At 47.2% G+C, this 20,701-nt stretch overlaps 1 protein-coding gene across 1 annotated transcript in view; it reads left to right on the top strand.

Moving 5' to 3' along the window:
* ATP11C (ATPase phospholipid transporting 11C) overlaps positions 1-20,701 on the top strand; it is a 56,171-nt gene that overhangs the window by 25,602 nt on the left and 9,868 nt on the right. The window contains exons 5-24 of the mRNA XM_059824610.1: positions 708-815; positions 1,435-1,563; positions 4,117-4,220; positions 4,917-4,967; positions 6,087-6,151; positions 6,748-6,829; positions 7,206-7,356; positions 8,003-8,200; positions 9,143-9,304; positions 9,513-9,670; positions 10,579-10,650; positions 11,589-11,662; positions 12,384-12,487; positions 13,086-13,267; positions 13,848-14,111; positions 14,459-14,633; positions 15,304-15,406; positions 16,552-16,697; positions 17,077-17,136; positions 18,207-18,334. Coding sequence (XP_059680593.1) covers positions 708-815; positions 1,435-1,563; positions 4,117-4,220; positions 4,917-4,967; positions 6,087-6,151; positions 6,748-6,829; positions 7,206-7,356; positions 8,003-8,200; positions 9,143-9,304; positions 9,513-9,670; positions 10,579-10,650; positions 11,589-11,662; positions 12,384-12,487; positions 13,086-13,267; positions 13,848-14,111; positions 14,459-14,633; positions 15,304-15,406; positions 16,552-16,697; positions 17,077-17,136; positions 18,207-18,334 — 2,516 coding nt within the window. The remainder of the gene's footprint in view (positions 1-707; positions 816-1,434; positions 1,564-4,116; positions 4,221-4,916; positions 4,968-6,086; positions 6,152-6,747; positions 6,830-7,205; positions 7,357-8,002; positions 8,201-9,142; positions 9,305-9,512; positions 9,671-10,578; positions 10,651-11,588; positions 11,663-12,383; positions 12,488-13,085; positions 13,268-13,847; positions 14,112-14,458; positions 14,634-15,303; positions 15,407-16,551; positions 16,698-17,076; positions 17,137-18,206; positions 18,335-20,701) is intronic.

The raw sequence follows: 20,701 nt of genomic DNA on the forward strand, positions 1-20,701 counted from the left end.
CTCTCTGAGTCTTTGCGGAATGCAGAGACGTGCTCCAAATATAGCCCGCGCTCTGCTCCCGTGTTGGTAAATGGAAAGGACAGGTTCTGTTCAACCACCCAGCTAGTCCTGAAAATATGTAGTCCTCATCTTCTCACAGTGTTAAAAGACCTTTTTCCTCCTATCATATGCACATGTGCTCTTTAAAATTTCCTCTACAGAAGGATTGAATAATAAAAGAAGTTTCTTCTGCAGGGGCCAGAAAGGGAGAGCTAGAGTAAAATCCATCTGCTTCAAATCTGAATGTTTTATCCTTTCAGAGAAGACTGAAGAGGAAGAGTCTTGTCCTGCGTTACCATAGGAAAGAGTCGCAGGGTGCTAAGTGTATTATTCATATTATCAGCCTGTTCTTGCCAACACTGAGAATAATAGAAACGTGTTACAGTAATTTAGCTGCTCGTTGCATGCGCTGCATATAGATTATTTTTGTGTGTTATTCGAATCCGTTCTGAATCTGTCAAATATGCAGATGAAGTTTTTAAAATAAATTGATTCAGTCTGAGCTGCTGTGGTTGATGTTTTGTCAGGCATGAAGGAGGTCTGAGGACTGCTTGATTTATTCTTTTTTTTTTTTTTAATCTCTCCCTCTCTCTCCGTCCCCACTCATCCTCTTCCATTAGTTTACTTGCTTCGTTACGAGTTTGTGTTGCCTGTCTTTGTGTGCCTAGGGATACGAGGACTGGCTGAGGCACAGAGCTGACAACGAAGTGAACAAAAGCAATGTCTTCATTGTCGAAAATGCAAAGCAAGTGCAGAAAGAGAGTGAAAAAATCAAGGTAACTGTTAACAGAGAACTCGCGTGTAGTTATCCTTGAAGCCGATGGAACACGAAGATGCGTGGTGAGGCGGCGAGGGTAGGGGAGGAGGAGAGGGATGTACTGTGGTTAGAGCCGCCCCGGCATGCTCGCTTTCAGACACGGTGCTTGGAGAGCCGTTCCTGGTGAAGGAGAGAAGCTGCCTTTGTTTGATTGCTTTTGAAAAGCTGTCTTGCAAAAGCTGTACCGGGGCTGACAAGTGACAGATCTATCAGCGTTTTGCACTTCTCCGGGACAGGCAGTCCTCTTCTATTTCCAACTCTCCCAAGGACACCAGGAAAGTACACTAGCTTTGACGTTAATTTATCACACCGCGCTTCAGACAAGTACAGAGTCTTTTGCTCCGTTGAGATGTAGCAGAGAAATAAATACTAGCTGCACCACGTGGGTGCCCTGAGTTGGTGCTGGGCTGGATCGACCCGTCGGGCTGTGGAGGGATGCTTGGGGACCCGTGCTCCTCTTGAACCCTGATTTCCCTTTTAGCCAAGGTGATTTCTCTTAGGCTTTGAGAGAAGCTAAATCCATAAGTGTCTAATAACAACCGAGAGGGCTTTTCATGTAAATGTTTCCTTGCTTCCAGGTTGGAGACATAGTAGAAGTGAAAGCAGATGAGACCTTCCCCTGTGACTTGATATTTTTGGCCTCGAGCAGCATTGACGGGACCTGTTATGTCACTACAGCAAGTCTCGATGGCGAGTCCAATTTCAAGGTGACGGGGATGGACGGGGCGGCATTTGGGAGCCAGTGCTTGGGGGTGCTCGAGTGTCTGGAGCTGCCCTTGAAGCCGGCGCTTGCGTTGGGGGGTGTGTGCTTAACTGGAGGATGCTCCCGCAGAGCCCATCCCTGTGCGTGCGTTTAACAGCTCTTCCCTCCATCCGCAGAGCCCATCCCCATGGCTGCGTGGCTGCGTTTAACAGCTCTTCCCTCCATCTGCTCCCAGTGCGTCAGCACCAAAGGCCCCCGGGGATTGTTTGTTTTCCGTTTTGTCTCTAACAGCCATTTCTGCTGGCGCTGCCCCGAATTGTATCGATGTTTATCGATACGGCTTCACTGCCTTATTGCCCGTCATGGGAAGCGTGTTAGTGCTTCCCGGCTCCTGTGTCTCCTGAGGTCTGGTGCGTCGGTAAAGCAGTGCCTGCAGCTGCTTCAGCTCCCTTTCCAGTACCTGCCCATGCGTCTGTTACTTAACCGAGCTTTTCCAGCGGGATCAGGGACTTTTTGAGGCAGTATGTCTAGATTCATTTGGGGAATTTTTCACCAGCGTGAGAAAAACATCACTTCTGAGTTTTTTACCTCTCCCTTTCCCTGAATCAAGCAGTGAAATTTAATACTAGTCTTGCTCGGGATGAATCTCCTCTTCAATTTATTTTCTTTCTTTCTTGATCCCGCCCCTCTCTAAACTAGGGAAAAAAGCAGCAACAACAAAAAAACCTTATATACCTCAGAAGACATGAACATTTGGTTGCACTTGTGTTTGATAAATATTTATACAGATACTAGCTACTGCAGTAGTAAGACTGGAAGATACTTTAAAGCGACGTGATTCATTCTGGCACACTCTAATGTCAGTGGGAATACCATAGTCGACCTGATATGTATTGTATGGGGCCTGTGGCTCGTCTCTTTATGGGCAGCTGTTAATCAGCACTGGAAATCTTGCGTAGGAGCTGGTGCAGTGCTGGTGCACTGTACTGGTTCCACTAGTGAAGAGGAGTGGAGCTTTGAAGTGGCTTGAGGCTAAAAATAGATGACCGTGTTAAATAGGCAATTGCTTATTTGTGTCAGGTGTATTATATGCATGAGTTCACATAACTTTTGCAGAATCTTGGCTCTTACTAACTTTTGAGTCTGCAAGTACAATGCTGAATTTCTATATTGAGTGCTGTGGTGGGTTTTTTTCCCTGGTTTGTGGATTCCTGGAGGTGACTGGGAGCTGTCTCCTGTTTCTTGACGAGATGAAGATGAGTTTGAAGGGGAAGCAAGTGCTGTTTGGGGAAATAGGTCTAACATTGGGAACGAGGGTTTGCTGCAAAAGGAGGGTGAGGGAGGCACACTCAGGTACACACAAAACCTCATCTGCACCGATACCTGCTGCCTGCCTGGGGGGGGGTTCTGGTATTTGGGGCGCGTCAGGTCGAGGTACGGGAAAGGTGCCTGGTCAACTGAAACTGGAGCAGAGCTATAAAAGGGATTTTGTCAGGGCTTTGCCTTTGAAGCATGAACCTTTGGTCATACGTTATCTGAAAGAACCTGTGTTTTCCAAATATGCTAAGGGACCGAGGATATAAAGATCGTGGAATTGATTAGGAGGCAGCTTTGAAGTATCACTCAGTAATTGCACAGTGTCCATGGTGACAGCAGCAGTGGATGCAAAACCCTGCACAAGGGTTGGGTTTGGTACCAGGCACTGCAGGAGTAATTTTGAGTTGTGTTTCACAAAGGCTGTGATTTATACCAGAGATGCGTCTGTGCTTGTGCGTCTGCTTTCTGTACGAAAAGCCGGGCAGGTTACCAAATCGGCACGAAGGTGGGTATTTATAATGTCGTGACTACAGCGTGTGTAACGTAACGGTTCCTCCCAGGATGCGCAAGGAGGGAAACACAAACGTAAGGAGTGGGGGAAGCTTTTTAATGAATTTGTTTATGAAGATGGATTAAGGCAGCCTGCCGTGCAGCCCGCCGTGACTTGGAGCTCTGAGTAGCTCCTATAAATAGAGCCTGGAAGGCAGCGAGCGGATCCTTCGTGGGCTTTCCAGTTAATTGTGAGAGATGAACCTTTTGCAGCAGCAGCTGCTAAAAATAGCTTGGAGTCTGCCAGCGCTCTGCCTGATCCCTGGGCTCTGCCTGATCCCTGGGCTCTGCCTGATCCCTGGGCGCTGGAGCTGGCATCTAACTACCTTCGGGGGGGGCGGGAGGGTGGTCCCTGGGAGCCCCTTTGCCCTGGGGGTACCTGCAGCCTCCCCCCCACCCCAGCCAGGGCAGCAGCAAGTCTGTGGGGAAAAAATGAAGATGCTCCGCTTTTGGAGCGCACCTTACTGAGCAGATACCCAGCAGCTCCTTCCCGCTACGGTTTTTCTTAAGCTTATTGACCTCAGTCTTTTGCTGAGAGGTGCTTCAGCCGTGTCGTTGGGAGCGGGGCGCAGGCTCGGGTGAGCTGCCGGGGCTGATGAGCCTTTGTGTGGTGGTGTTTTAAGTAATGGGGTAAAACATGGGCTGTGTTTCTGGGGGCTCGTGGTGACGCTGCTTCTGCTTCTCTGCCCAGACTCACTACGCGGTGCGGGATACCACCGTGCTCTGTACGGATGAAGCCATCGATGCCCTTACCGCCACGATCGAGTGTGAACAGCCACAGCCCGACCTCTACAAGTGAGTCTGCTCCTCCCGCCCATCCTGCCCTGCTGCTGCCGGGTGTCATCTCCCTGCAGACACCTGAGCACCGTTGGTTAAGGGATCTAACAAGTTACAGTTCAGCAAAGCGAAGGGCGTTTTCATCAGAGACCGAAAGGTTTCTTGAGGCAGCGATAAGCTTGCCGGTCGTCTTCCGTATAAGGATGGCAAAGTCAACGCTGGACTTCTTCAGGGCCCAGTTTCTTTGCAGCAAAACCTCCCTGGTGAAACGCTTGTTGTGGTGTAATGAGCTATTTTTTGTCAGCTCAGCTGTAGTAATAGTCGCTGTGCCTATTCTTAGGCCACTCTACCTTCTAAGTAAAACGCGTTGGGCTGAATGACTTCCAGGAGTAAGCTGTCGTTGTGGTTAAATCCCTCGAAGGAGGTTTGCCGGGGTGTGTCGCACTCTGCAGCGGGGATGGGCTGGGGTGTGTGGGCACGGCCAGGTACTGCTGCTCCCCTGCTGGGTGGCAGCTGGGGGCACCCCCGGCCGCAGGCAGCGTGTGGTTTCCATCGGTCCTGAGCGCAGCAACCCCTCTGAAGCGCTAAACTCTCAAATGCACTCGTTGATCTGTTTGTTTCCGTCTCCTGTCAATGACTTTTTTAGTATGTCTGTAGCAGCTCTGTATAAGGTTAATGTGTTTGTAACACAAGTTTCTTTCATTTTTATTGCAGATTTGTTGGAAGAATTATCATCTACGGAAGCAACCAAGAGCCCGTAGCCAGGTTGGTCTTGCAGCCGCCTTGCTGGCCCTCCTCAAAGAGGTCGGGCATCTACATCCAATTTCAAGGATCTGAACTTGTGCTGCCATCATTAGGGAATGGTTGGTTTTCTTTAACCGTTCCAAATATTTCATTCTTAAGGGAGGACTGCAGTTAACCTCTCTGCTTACTGCCTTCTGCCATCCTGTGATTTGTTTGAGCCCCTTATGGGGAAGCAGTGCAGGACCACCCGGTAATGTCACAGAATCACTAAGGTTGGAAAGAACCTGTAAGATCATCAAGTCCAACCATAAAAAAAAAACCAAAAATAAACAAACAAACAAAAAAAACAAACCCAAAAAAACCCACCCACACACACCCACAAAAAACCAAAACCACCCACAAACCACAAAGCACACCACAACCCACACCAAAAAACCCACCCATACCACACAGCACCATGCCCATCAAGCCACATCCCACAATGCCACATCCACACATCCTCCCCTGCTGATGGGGACAAACAAATTTACCAGGCAATTGCAAAATATGGTTATTCAAAGGAAAGCAGAAATTTAAACATCAGAGTGTTTCAGGGAAAAAATAAGCAAATAACATTTATAAGTCATCAAAACCAGACGGCTGTCACCGGAGTGTTGCCGGCTGTGTTTCGTGCTGTGGTGGATCTACCTGCACCATAGAAGCAATGGAGGGTCATGGGTGGGGTTTTTGAAGAGAAATTAAAACATGAATGGGAGCAAAATAAGCCTTCGGCTTTGATGGTGTCATTGATCGACTGTGCTGGAATGGACAGATTTTCAATGCTTTTAAAATCAGGGCTTTATGTAAGTACTAGAACATATTAGATCTGAATATTTTGCACTTATTCCTCAAAAGCCTTACTGATAATCCCCTATTAAATTTGGAACTTTGAGCACCAAAAATAGTCTGCGTAAGATGAAATGGAAATACAAGTATGTAAGGAGAAAAACAAACTCAAGCAATGCCCAATTTAACATACAAATCAAGTAATCAGATCTAAAGGAGACCTGTTTAACTTTATAATCTGCCTCTGGGTCTAAATTATAAAGCAGTTTGAATGTTCTTTGAGTGATGTAATGTTGTAACTTCTTTTACGTTTAGGTCTTTGGGTCCTGAAAACCTGTTGCTGAAAGGTGCTACCCTCAAAAATACCAAGAAGATTTATGGTGAACAGTTTATATTTATTGATTTATTTAAATAGTTCTGATAAATAATGACAAATGTAGATGCTCATCACTAAATCTGGAGGGGGATGATACTTCTCCACTGCCTGTCTGCCAGAGCTTTACATTTGCTTTCAGTATGCAAGCTGATTGCAAGGTTGACAGGGTGAAATTAGGAGATACTGGTTGTATCTGCAGTGCTGCCAAGCTGTGCAGGTTGTGTTAATACACCTGAGCAAGCTTTTCTTTTTGCTCGAGATACAAAGAGCAGGGAGTTGTTCCTAAATCCTTTGCTGAAAATGCGTGCTAGGATCACGGTCCCAGCCACTAGTGATTGAGGGTGAGGGCTGTTAGGGAAGACTGATGTATTTTCTGACTGTACGTGATCCATAGGCTCCTGCTCAGTGCTCTGGGATATATGCAGTTACACTACTTAGCAGCCTCGGAGGTTTCTGTAGCTGAACAGTCCTTGGGTAATGCCTCTTTCTTCAACTGGGATTCGAGTTTCTTGTAAACACCGATGCCCCTTATGGCTAAGTGCAAGCTGGGACCCTCCGGGGCTGCGAGTCCCTTATGAGCCCTGCTTTAATACCCTGTAGGAGTTGCAGTCTATACTGGAATGGAAACGAAAATGGCTTTGAACTACCAAGGGAAATCTCAGAAACGGTCTGCTGTAGAAAAGTGAGTATTTATAGTCAGCAAAAAATCATTAAAAGCTGTTGTGGGGTTTGTTTTTTCTTTTTAATGGATGACTTCTACAGAAATAATCCCCTAATCTGCTGCCTTTTGTTTCAGATGCTCTCTGATTGCATAGAAAATCTGTATATTTGATTAAGCATATCTTTCAAGAAGCTGCATCATTTAGTAGCTTTTTTTCTTTAAAAACAAAATTAAGAAATGTTAAAATATATGAACTGACCCTGAATATCAGCACTGTCAAAAGCACTTGTTCTGTAATTCCCTTCTTAAAAGTAAGGAAGTCTTGTTCCTGCTTATTTGCATGATTTTTCTATATAAAAATAGCTGCAAGAATTTAAACAAGAAACCTATTTTTCAGATCTATCAACGCTTTCTTGATAGTGTATTTGTGCATCCTATTGAGCAAGGCCACTGTGTGCACGACTCTGAAATATGTCTGGCAGAGTAATCCATTTAATGATGAGCCTTGGTACAACGAAAAGACTAAAAAAGAGAGAGAGACGTTCAAGGTAAGTGGATTTGTATTTCAGTGTCTCCTCCAGCTTTATTTATTCTGACAGTTTTATTTAATCGGATAATGTCTTCTGCCAGCCCTGCGAGTCCTGTTTGCTCGCTGGAAGTGCTGTCGTTTCCTTCGGGCTCTCCTGCTGTTTGCGTTTCTTTCCTGCCTCTCTCGTGCTTGTGCACGGCGACGCTTGCGTGGAGTGGGGCAAAGCATAAATAAATATTATGTGTTATATAAATGCAGCAGCCGATTTAACCCGGATCCTTATCTGAACTTGATCTATCTTTCAGCTTTTAGTAGGTAAACTTAAATGGCTTCTTGTTTCTGGTTAGTTGAGATCAGAATGAGCCTGTAGCAGTATATTCTTAAGAAGAATATACTTGAATAAAACATCATTTTGGTCACTATGAAGCCGTGAGATGTACTCCTGTATTAGAGCCTTGTAGATCTGCAGAAGACAGTGAGATCTTCTGCATCAAGGGAAAATGGAATTTGGCCCTGTATCTTAGCTGTATTCATTTTCAGATTGTTTTTTTCTATTTAACCTCAGAAAAAAAGCTGTCTAAAACCCCAGAGGTGTTGCTGTGAACTGCCCCTGAGTGACGCCTGACGGGCACAGACTGCATCATCTTCTCCTCTTTCCATTGCAGGTCTTGCGGATGTTCACGGATTTCTTGTCATTTATGGTCCTCTTCAATTTTATTATCCCGGTCTCCATGTACGTTACAGTAGAGATGCAGAAGTTCTTGGGTTCTTTCTTCATCTCTTGGGACAAGGAGATGTACGACGAAGAAATAAAAGAGGGGGCACTGGTGAACACTTCGGACCTGAATGAAGAGCTCGGGCAGGTCAGAACACGCTCTGTTTGCATCTGCTCGGATGAAAACGTGGACCAAAACGTCCTCCCTGATAGGAACCCTTGTTGTGGCAGGCCCTCGCGGTCCCCTCAGGGCAGAGCTTCAGCCGGTCTGGTGGCACTTTCCATTTAATGTGATTCTACTCACTCTGTGGAACAGTTGAGGTTATAAATAGTGCGTGGAAGAGCAGGAATTGGGTCATGCCAATTGTTTCCATATTGGGGAATATCAGGCACAGCGCTCTGCATGTCAGGGTGGTTTGCTTTCGCTGCTTCAATTAAAAATTAAAAAATTCTCTGTCTCTTTGAGGAGTAATGAAAATGTCTGCCCAGTCATCTCTCCGGGCACGCAGTGCACATGCAGCCACGCTGCTGCTGGCTTTGCTGGGGCAACTAGACAGCTCAGGCTTCCCTTTCTTATCTGCGCCAGGAGAGACAGGGTGTGGGGTATGAATAGTACCTCCTGCTTTTTATTTTGCTTGGAAAAAAAAAAAAAATCAATTTGGAGTAGCAATTATCTAATTTAAATACAGCACCAAACTGAAGGTCCCCCAAAGGAGGCAGCAGCAGAGCTGCAGCAGCAGCTATATAAGCATTAGGACCTATAGCAAGGGACCCAATAAAGAGGAATACGGGAGAACGAAGAGCCTGGAAACAGATTTTAAGTCTTCAGGAGCTGCCTCCTGCCACCCGTGCAAAACCACTGAAGAACAAAGGAGCTGCTCTGAGGAGCAAAGTAGTAAAAGTACACAGTGGTGTAACTCCTGTGGGGCACCTGCGTCTTTTTGGGGGTCCAGGTTAGGATAGCAGCAAAGAACTCATCAGCATTGCCACAGATGCACTACAATACCTCAGCCTTTTCGGTTTTGAGGGGCTCCTTCCCCGGTGCATGGGGCTGGGGGTGCAGCGAGGCAGCCTGCCTGCTTGCTTCTAGGTGGAGTATGTCTTCACGGACAAAACCGGGACCCTGACAGAGAACAGCATGGAGTTCATCGAGTGCTGCATAGACGGACACAAGTACAAAGACTGCATTTCAGAGGTGGACGGCTTCTCTCAGACCGACGGACCCCTAAAATATTATGGCAAAGCAGAGAAGGTGAGAAATCTGCGTGTGGATGAGTGTTAGGGTTTTGTGGTCAGCTCCTGGCTGGGTAAATACAGCAGAAGCTGGGAGCGGGTGTTGGGTTTTTTGTTTTAAAATATGCATATGCAAAAATCACAACCAAGTGCTGCGAGGTGGGCTCGGTGGTGGGCTCGGTGCACGGCATTAAGCTGGTAACGAGCCCTCCCTCGTTCCTGCCTAGAGCCGTGAGGAGCTGTTCCTGCGAGCCCTTTGCCTGTGCCACACCGTTCAGATCAATGAAGCAGACCAGGTGGATGGGCTGATAGGACATCCAGGACGCAAATACACCTATATCTCCTCTTCCCCAGACGAAATTGCTTTGGTGAAAGGCGCGGAAAAGTAAGAATACGAAGATGTTGGGATTTTAATTCTCTCTCTCCTGGTGGGAGGGAGGTGAGGGTTATCTGAAGGTGGGAGACCCCTTTCCCTGGTGAAGACTGCAGGTGAAGAAGCACGTTGTGATACCAGTGCTGGGCCTGTCCCCCAGCCCTGTGAAGCCACATGAGCCTGTGGGTTTAAATGAGCTCTCTGTAAAAGGGGATGCTCTGCAAAGGGTCTTCCCTGAGCAGCTTCTCAGGAGGCTGTCGTTTGCATTCACTGCTGAGAGCAACCCCAGGGCGCTGCAGTGCCCGGCTGGGGCAGAGGCTCCTTTCCTGGAGCCCCCATGGCCATGCGTTTTAATCCCCAAGGAATGGAGACCAGTTACTGTGTGCGTATTGCAGCCAAATCTCTTCCTTGGAATGCAGTGGCAAAATAATAGGTTGGGTTACTTTTATCAAACCCACACTTGAATCCTGCTGAAGATGCTCAGGGCCAGGCTGGACGGGGCTTTGAGCAATCTCATCTAGTGGAACGTATCCCTGCCGATGGCGTGGAGGTTGGACTAGATGATCTTTTAAGATCCCCTCCAACCCAAACCATTCTATGACTCTATGCTATTGAGCTGCTGAAGCTGTCTATACTTATTCATGGCTTGTAAATCTGCCGGAGACCCAGGGGACCGTGTCCAGAGGCTCTCAGCATCTGTGCGCTGCGGTGCCCAGCTCTCCAGGTCATGGGAGCAGTGCCAGAACATCATAGCAGGCTCTGCGTGGAGCAAGCAAGCATCCAGCCAAGCTTTTTAGCTCGGGCTTGCTAACTTCTTTGCTCTCCTCTGCAGTACAGAAGGTGAAACGAGAACGTTGTTAATGTATGATGTGTGCCAATGGGTGTTTTCAATGTTGTTCTGTCCTTTTGTTTATTGACAGGTATGGTTTCACTTTTCTAGGACTTGAAAACGATTTCATGAAAATACGAAACCAAAAGAACGAAACTGAAATGTAAGTGCTGCGGGGGCTGCCGAGGAACGGGGCCCTTAGTGCTGCGCCGGCTCCTGCCCAGCTTAATTGAGTTTGGTCAACGTGGCCAACCCGGCAAGGTCAAAGCCGTTCCGCGAGGGCTGTCGGACCGGGCTGACCTGCCTGAAAACTCCTGCCCTTTTTACCAAGCGTGGCACAGCAAGGTGCAGGCTGGAAGGCTTGCTTGCAAAAATCTGCTGGTGGTTTTAGTGACGTCTAAATTCAGGTCCCTTGAGCGCACGCGGTCCCTTGCATGTATCCTTCATCCATGCCTGGCTGTGCAGATGGCTCCCGGGATTCACGGGGTGGTTGCTGACCTTATGGACGGTGGCTGGGCCTCGTAGTGGGATACTCTAAGCCTAAACTGTGCGATATGGCTCCCTTCCCTGGAACTTTTTTCCCCTCCCAGGCTGAAAATAATTAGATTTTACACTGTGCTAACAGCTCATGGGACATCTGAGAATCACTGATCTAATCCCAGCGCTCCCCGAGAACTTGCCTTCACGAGCAAGTTTCACTTCTTACTCCGCTTGTGGGGAAACTTCTTATTTAAATGCCAGAGCCGACGTTGCTGCCGGCGGCACGTGGTGCCCCGCTGCCTGCCGAGCCGCTGCCCAGCCCGGGGGTCGGTGCACCCGTGGGCAAGGGAGGGGAGCACAGTCACAAGCTGTAACCCAAAGCTTTGCTGTCTGGTGGGAGGTCTCGTGCATGCACCCACACCCTCAGCCCCATGCTCAAAGCAGCACTGGAGGTTTTTTTTACTCCCATTTTCTTGTGCGTGTAAAAAGTACATTGTGCAGTGGGTGCTGCCGCTTGTAGGGTGTATTGATTTCTGCAGCTCATTGTTAGTGATTTTCTGTCTTAAATAGTTATTTTTCTTTTACTAAGTCTAAGCCCTATTTTTTTTTTTTTTTTTTAAGGTACCAACTTCTCCATGTGTTGAACTTTGATCCTGTCCGTCGTCGTATGAGTGTCATTGTGAGAACCACCACGGGTACAGTTAAAACGCATTTCTGGACTCCCATACATGTGTGCACATGTACACAAATATAAACCACATCCTCTTTATTCCTGTACTGAGTGTGCATAATGCCATGCGCTGTAACCCCGAGAGGCTAAGCTGTTAGGTTTTCTAATCTGGTCTAATTAAATTCTGTACTGGGTCTGGCTGAGATAGAGTTAATTTTCTCCATCGAAGCGGTTTGGGGCCAGTAGCACATAAGAGGAGGGGACAGGGATGGAGACAGTGACCCACGGAGAGCTCCCTGCTTGCCCTGTTGCAGCCTGGAGGTACCACTACAGAGGGAGATCTGAGACCTTCCCCTGAGCGGGATGGGTTTTCATGGGGATAGCAGACAGAAATTCAGAGGTCACCATCCTTCTCAAATATCAGTCCCGTAAAGTGCGGGATGCTGGTTTTACTCTCCTCCAAAAGGTTGCCAGGATTTCTAAATAGGAAAAAACGAACTGCTTTGTCCAGCCTGTTGCGGACAGCTTGCTCAGAGGCAGGTAGGGACACCCCATACCCCAGCTGAGGTCAAACGAGGTTTTGCCCAGGTTAGCGCGAGGCCACTTTTGGTAGGCAGCCGGGCTTCTAGCAGTTCCTTCTTGAGTCCTGCCAGATTTTCTCCCTCTGCATCGTTTGCTGGCCATTGAATCTGTTAAGTCTTTCTATGGCTTGTGAAAGCTGTAAACTATTTATAATTTGCTTTTAGGAAAGTTGCTTCTCTTCTGTAAAGGAGCAGACTCCTCTATTTTCCCAAGGGTGCAGCAAGAAGAAATCCAACAAACGAAAGTCCATGTGGACCGCAACGCTATGGTGAGCACGCGGATGGAATTTGGCTGGCTCCTGGGGTCAGAAAAGCCTTATTCCAAAAATAGGGATGTGACCTTGCTTTGGAGGGAAGTGTTGAAAATCTGAGTGTCACTTCACATTGTTTTGAAGCCAGGCTTCTTTCCTTTTCTGCTTCTTTGGCTTCCAATGTTTATTTGACTTTTGATATACTTATATGGTCTCCATCACGCTTGTGTCCGAGCATCTCCCAGGCAGGTTAAAAATAGAAGTAACAATAGCAGGCTGTTTTCTCCGGTGGGAGAAATGCCTGGTCCCTGTCGTGGGGACGCCCGGTCCCTGCTGTCCCGGCTGGATACACATTCTCGGCTCTGGTCCTTCACCCTTAGTTTCTGTCTGCCATATCCCATGCACGTAATGAGCATAACCACGGTTACTCTGGTGGGAAGAAGTTATTGTATAAACGCAGAGAAATTGGTCTTTTGACTCAAGCCTACAAATTGTCATTGCCGTCAGGGTCAGTACTGATGGTGGAGAAAAGCGCTAACCCTAAAGCGAGGAGCTGTAGAAAATCTGGTTTTAGGGCACTTGTCCACTTTATTTTTTCTTTCCCTCCCCCTACCAGGATGGCTACCGAACGCTTTGCGTGGCATTCAAAGAACTAACTCAGAAGGAGTACGACAAAATTGACAGACAGCTTAATGAAGCTAAGATGGCTCTGCAGGACAGGGAGGAAAAAATGGCGAAGGTTTTTGAAGACACAGAAGCAGACATGCACTTGATTGGGGCTACTGCCGTAGAAGACAGGTAAAGAGGTGACCACCACCACCGACGCAGCGGTACCTGCAGTTTCTCCCTGATGTTGCATCGTGGTAGAACTTACCGTGGTGGAACCGAGCAGCCAGGCAGATGCTGGAAGTGTCCAGGGCAATTAACTACTCCATGGCACAACCCATTACACAGTGCCCTAGTTGCTAAAATCGGCTGGTGTAGTAGGAATTAGGATTTATTAATGAAACTACAGAAGTACTCGCGCTTCTAGAGGGTGAATTAAGCACGTAGCATTAATTTGCACATCAAAACAAATTCATTTTCATGTGCAGTTATAGTAACTGCATGTGTAAATTAATCTCTTACTCTTGACTCTTAGGTCTCGCATATATGCAGTGTATATATATGTATAACGCAGTGATTTTATTTTTTTTTTGGCTGCAAATAAGAATTTGGAATTGCTGACTTCTAATCCTTATTCCAGTGGCAGTGATCTCTCCAGCACGGGGAAAATCAATTAACATCTCTTGAGCTGCTATTTCCTACCTGCAAAATAAGGGTTATATGGATTAAGTGTGGACCAACCTGAGGAGTGATGTTTTGCTTCTGCTTGCAGGCTGCAGGAGCAGTCGGCAGAGACGATCGAAGCTCTGCACGCAGCCGGCATGAAGGTTTGGGTGCTGACGGGAGATAAGATGGAAACTGCCAAATCCACCTGCTACGCCTGCAGGCTCTTCCAGACCAGCACCGAGCTGCTGGAGCTGACGGCGAAAACGGTGGGGGAGAGCGAAAGAAAGGAGGATCGGCTCCATGAGCTGCTGATGGAGTACCATAAAAAGCTGATTCAGGATGTTCCCAAAAACCGGGGAGGCCTGAAGAGGTAAGCAAGAGGACCCAGCCCACGTGCACTTGGGATGCAGACACAAACTTCATGGAGAAACAGGACCATGTTGTGGCCCTGGGATCTCGCTGCTTGCACACGCTGCGGCTGGCTCCTCCGCTTTGCTCGTCATCTCTAGTATTAGCTGGTTTTGAACTTAATTACACAGTTCCCTTAGTGAAGAGCGCACATTAAACCCAAGCTTTTTAAGATTGCTAAGCCCCCAAAAAGGGACGAGAAGATGATTAATACAAAAGCAATTTCTTTTGCACTAAGATGATACAAGCGGCTAGATTGACTTCTTAAAATGTGATTTTATTTCAAACGTGTTCCTCGTTGCGTTACAGAAGCTGGACATTGAGTCAAGAATACGGCCTGATTATAGATGGCTCGACGCTGTCTCTGATACTCAACCCTTCTCAGGACTCCAGTTCTAGTAATTACAAAAATATATTTCTACAAATCTGCTTGAAGTGTACCGCAGTGCTCTGCTGCCGGATGGCTCCCTTGCAGAAAGCACAGGTATTTACTTTTAACCAACTGAAGCTTGTCATTAGATGATGTGATGCACTTAAATCCATCAGCTGGGACTTGACCTGATCGTCTTAATCAGCTAGGGCTTCTCCAGGCTGTGTGTAAGCCTCGTCTGAGCTTCAGAGTGTGATGGAAACACACCAGTCTTTCAAATATGAATGTAAAAACTTTGTTTAATATGCCTTCAGGAAGCCACAAGCCCAAGCCAATTAGAAATAAACAAAACCCCCATTTGTTCTTTCTTCCTTTCCAATTTGTCAAGTGGAGTCCGTGACTTCCTCACGCCAGCTGATGGTATCACAAGGCTGATAAGCGGCGTGTTTCTGCCCCGTGGGAGGGTTTCTGGGAGGGTTTTCTGCCCCCCGAAATGCCTGAGGGGTCCTGCCTTTGGGAGAGCGGGGTTTGGCAGAAGGGAAGGGCGTTTTGATATAGGGTGTTTTGAAATACTGTCCTTCAGCCCGGTGCGGTTGGATCTTGGCTTTTGCTCTGGTTGGTGACGGCGAAGGAAATAACAAAGGGTTTTATTGATCTGAACTCTCCAGGTGTTATTTTGCTACTGTAAAATCCCGGCTACTTGTCCTGGGGGGGCTCTTGCAAGTGGGGCAGATTTTTACTGAATTCTTGGTTTCTGCTGCTGTCCCTTTTTTAAATCTTTTAGATTGTGCGAATGGTGAAGAACACAAAAGGGAGCCCCATAACACTCTCCATCGGGGATGGTGCGAATGATGTTAGTATGATCTTGGAAGCGCACGTTGGAATAGGTAAGACCCCCTGATAACGCCCATCTGACACCTACGACCTGTCTGCTGTTGCTGGCGCTCACTGTCAAGGCGCAGTCAGTATTTCTCATCGCGCACGGCTAAACTGATCCCACTGAAAAATGCGGAAAGTCCGCTGTTGCTTTCTTTGGAGCCAGGGTTTGACTCCAGATAAATGCTTGGGGTCATCATATACTGCTCACCTTTGATAGTACCGCTCTCTTTATCAGTGATAAACTGCAGATTGTGTTCAAAAGCCCTATGGCCAAATTTAAGGTGGCAAAGATTGCTTGCTGGTCGGAAAAAAAAAAAGGCACAAGTAGCACACTGATGAGTGATTACTGGCAGTTGTTGCAAAGGCAGTGCAATGAAAATATCAGACTTTATTAGGGCTATCTGATCACAGCTGCTAGTAACTCAACACTGGGGACCTGCGCATGTTTCCCAGGGGATGATGCTCAGTTATGTTGTGTCTGCCCTGTCCATACGACTGACATCGGACTGGAAACTATCCCCCTTTCTGCAGATTGGTGTCAGAGATACAGGAAATACTGGAGATTATTTTAATACCGCTAAAGAAGGGTTGATGGAAGAGAAAAGCCAGCCTCTTTATTTGGGGCTGTTGGAAATGCCACGGTGCCCTCTAATGAATGGGGTCCCAGGGCAGTTTGTTTGGATGTGGCTTTTGAGTGAACAAAACTGTCTTTCTTGAGCTCAGCTCTGCGGGGATGTCTCAGGAGGCTGAGCGTCTGCAATGAAATAACTAGGCTGTGTGAGATGCGGGCAAGCCCGTGGGAAAACCAATTCCTTATCTTTCATCAGGTTTGCTTAGATACTCTTCACCACACTCTCGTACATAGGAACTCAGACAGCGACCTAAATATAGCTTAAAAACTCCAGAGGCAGGTCTGAGTGTTGTGGAGCCAAAATCACGCCGAGTCTTGCAGCACGTTAGTTTTTTGCCCTCCTGGGGCACTCAAGAGGGAAATATGGCCTTTGTCATGCCTTGAGACACTGAGTGATGTGAACAAACCTAGTGGGTAGCATCGGTCCAGATGCCAGTCCCTTAGGGATTAACCCCTTGCCATAGCATCGGTCCGGATTCCAGTCCCTTAGGGATTAACCCCTTGCCACACTTCTGTCTCCAGGTATAAAAGGCAAAGAAGGACGGCAGGCTTCCAGAAACAGCGACTACGCTGTGCCAAAGTTTAAACATTTAAGAAAATTGCTACTAGCACATGGGCATTTATATTACGTGAGAATAGCACACCTTGTACAGTATTTCTTCTATAAGGTAAGGATGCGTGTGCAGTGTATTTCTTTGTTTATACTATGGGTTTCTTTGACAATAGAAAAAAATAGTACACAGGGAAAAAAAACGTATAGGTTATTCTGTAGCTCTGTTTTCCTTCCCTAGAACAGGCTGTGTCTCTGCCATGTGCCTGTCAATTGAAAGCAGTGCTTACAGGGGAGTGGGAGCGTGACTTTCTTCCAGTGTCTTCTGCAGATACTAACTGCTCATTGGATTAGTTTTGCGCTTGGTAGAAAACAGCGCCCTAACTTGTCTGATACTGTAATATCAGACACTAATGTCTGATGATAGGAAAAATTATTTGGATTTAGATTGAGAAGTCAAGCACTTCCCTGCTAACCGTTTGTCTTTTTTTCCTTAGAACCTTTGCTTCATTTTACCGCAGTTTTTATACCAGTTCTTCTGTGGATTCTCACAGCAGGTAACTTCCAGTAACAAGTCTATAAAGCCAGGATAAAAAGCAAGAGGCACAGTGAGGCTTCCTAGCAGTGACCTGGCTTTTGGCATCCTGTCCCTTCCTCACCTCACTTTAGAGGACAGAAGGAACTGACTTTGTTGCTCAGCACCCTATCCGCAGCATAATGTTTTTGAGACCCATAACTGAAAAGAAAGAAATCTGCTTTCTTTCTTTTCCCATCCACCACCCATAAACACAGATGAACACCTTCCTAAAACAACGAGAGAGGGGTTTAGCTGGTTTGTCAGCACCTGATTTTGCTACTTCTACTTCTCTTAATAGAAAAAGTTTTCAAAGACTTCCTGATCTTTTCTCCTCTGCTGCATTTCCCTGTATTAAAGGTGTCTCTCAAAAGGAAGAACAGTTCGTTCTTTTATGACAGCCTTTAAAAAAAGACACGTGATGAGTGTCATCAGAGACTTGCTTAGTCCAAGTGAGCATCAGGCGGACAGATCCGTGTGGTGGGTGGGCTCACGTGCTTGAAGACAAGAACTTTGGCTTTTGTGTCAGCTTAGGGGCTTTTGTGTCTATTTGGGCTCAAAAGTAACGGTAAGGAAGAGTAAGCGATAGGAGATAATTCTCTACTTGTCTCGGCAGAGCCGCTTGTGTGGGTTTTTTTTATTTAAAAAAAAAAAAAGAAGCAGCCATAGTTCCTCTGAAACAGTCTAGCCTTTAGAGTCACAGGTGACATCAAGTATGTTAATAGAAACAGCAGTGCAAGAGCAGCTACAGAAAAGCTGTGATAAGGGCTGTTTAACCATGTTTTCCTGGAGAATGAGCTGGAGATGAGACTAGCCAGTTACAAAACTTCTCAGCGATGGGAGCGGGGTCCCAGCCACGCAGCCTGCAGGTGCCTTGGCCCCCCGGCATCGCACGGAGCGTGACCCCCTGTCAAACGAAACTGTGTGGCTATGACAAAGGGATGAATCTGTAGGGTATATACGGAGGCAGGCGCTGGAAACTTTTAATCTCTTTGTGGGGAGACTTTTAAAGTGGAATTTCTGTCTCATTTTACCCTTTCTTCCTCTTTTAAGCCACTGTACGATGCTGCTTATCTTACCATGTACAACATCTGCTTCACATCACTACCTATCCTGGCATACAGCCTCCTGGAGCAGCATATCAACATCGACACGCTGACCTCAGATCCTCAGCTGTATATGTAAGTAGCACTGGACTGGTTAAGCCTCCGCACAACTTGGTTATCCGTGGTTTAAGTTTTGTTGGTGCAGCAGTGTAAGCAGGTGTCTCTGTCCCGTGTCAGTGATGGGGTCACCGTGAACAGCAGAAAAGGCTGTTTCTGTCCCGGCCGGCTCTGCTGCTGCTGCATTAGGGCTGAGCAATGCCCTATTTACTGCCTATTTCTACTTATTTATGCTCTCTAACAGTATCTGGTCTAGCAAATCGCACTGCTGTGTCTTTATAGAAAAATAAACCGTAGGTGGAATTCTTCATCATAAGAAAATTCAAGCTGCGAGTGTGGCCAGACCATTCATTCATGTTAGCTTTGAGCTAGGCAGCATGAGCCAAGCACATGAAAGAGCGTGTAATGGATGGAGGGGAGATCTAGCTTTCAGGAGGAAAAAAAAAAAAAAAGATCCATTCATTTTCGGAAAGACGAATGTTCCTGAAGCCCAGCGCAGGCAGGTAGTTTCTCAGCTGGTCTAAATGAATATCCTCCCCCAGGCTTCCCCTCCGCAGGTCAAATCTCCATATCAGAGCCTGTTACTGGGGAGCTCTGCTCTTCGATCCATGCGCTCCGAGTTTTCTGCCACGTTGCCCATGGCAAGCCCAGTTTAAGAGAATGCCTTTCTCTGCTTTGCTGGTTGCTTTCTCTCTTTTTTTGGTTGCAACTGAGGGGGGCTTCAACCTCCCACGGAAACAGAGATGCTTCCCACCTTCCCGCCGCCCCTGCCCGTGCGCACGTACCTGGGCGCAGCCCTTCAGCAAGGACTAAGGAAGACGCTTTTTTGGGGAAGCCCCTGTTCGTGCATCGCTGTTGCTAATTCCCTTGCCTGGCAGTAAGCTCAGCGCCGAGCCCACCGCTGTGGAGAGAGACCGGGTCGGGGCTGCTCTGGCCAGTGCCCTGCGCAAGCCCTGTCGCCTTCATACAACGCAGCCATTGAGGAGCTGTGTGCGGCAAACCGTGCTCCAGCCGAGAGTGATGCCTTTGCAGGGGCAGCAAAGGGGATTAGCAGGTACCTAAAGATACTGCGTGCAAGTTGCTTTAGGTATAGAAAAATCAGCAAACGCAATAAGGGCGGTAGGGCTAGGAAGGGGGCTTGGGTGCTTTTGAAATAAGTACTCAGATCCATGATTGATTAGATCTCCGTGTTCCTCCACTCGTATGGCAAGATGCCACTGCACATACTGTTAAATAAATTGGTAATTGAATATTTTGTGGCATAGCCCAATAACAGCAGGCCCCTGTGCGTTCGCCTGGTGGGCTCTCTGATCTCTGGGGTCTGTCCATTGAGGGAAAAGAGATTAATTGTGCAGGCAGATAGCTTTACTTTGAATATTCATGACTGTGCATGTGCTGCTGAATGCAGAACGACTGCTGCGCCGCTGCTGTATGAAGTGCTGACCTGCTGCAGTGCAGATCTGTAGTCTGAGGCGCTGTAAAAAGCCTGTTTACGATGAATGCTGCAGGACATAAATGTGTATGCAAAACAGAGCTTGCAATGAGGAAGTTGGTTGTATTTTCTCTCCTTGCAAGAAAACCCACTTACAGTCTGGTTTATCCATGCTCCTTGCTCATACCCAAATTGCAGTACGTTAGAGCGTTGTCACTGCAACATCGTGCATAGGAATCGGTAGGGTTTTGGTTTAGAAACTGCAGTTGTAGGAGCCCAGAACCACACCGGTTTGCAAGGTACTTCTTCTTGAAAATGGATGTATTGCTTTAACAGCTAGGAAGAAAAATGAGAAAAGAATGGGGATTTTTGGTTTTGCCATAAACATGCTTTCATCCCTCATAAATCTTAAAATTTTAAAGGTCATCTGAAAGGGTAACGACGCAGGAAACTTTGTTTTGCTGCCCTGATGGCTGCTCTCCTCTCCCCAGGCTTTGCCTGCAGCCCATGCAGAGCTCTGCCCATAGCGCATCCGTTTGCTGCCACTGCCTCCGTGCCAGATCTCATCCTATATTCAGCCAAGAGCCTCCTGCTACAACCCCCGTGTTAAAAACACCCACCATACGATTTAGGAGGTTATTTTCAGCCTGTGCAGAAAAACACCTCTTCCAGGAATGGGACTTGCAGAGCTTTGTTCAAAGAGGGAGTTTGTGCATTCAGCAAAAAGGGGGAAGCACACCACGGATCCGCTGCGTCCCATACGACTGCTCTTTAGCATTGTCCTGGTTTTAAGATTCAGCAGTTCATGTCAGATAGCGAGGGCAGCGCAGGGGCTGCGGGAGAGGCTCAGGACAGCGTCACAGCTGTTTGCTTTGGGCTGGCTTGGATTTTAATCCAAGTTACCTAGAGGAGAAGGACGAAACAAATTAATATGCTGAACCTCTTAGGATTTC

Source organism: Gavia stellata, chromosome 14 (assembly GCF_030936135.1).
Source record: "Gavia stellata isolate bGavSte3 chromosome 14, bGavSte3.hap2, whole genome shotgun sequence".
Lineage (NCBI taxonomy): Eukaryota > Metazoa > Chordata > Aves > Gaviiformes > Gaviidae > Gavia > Gavia stellata.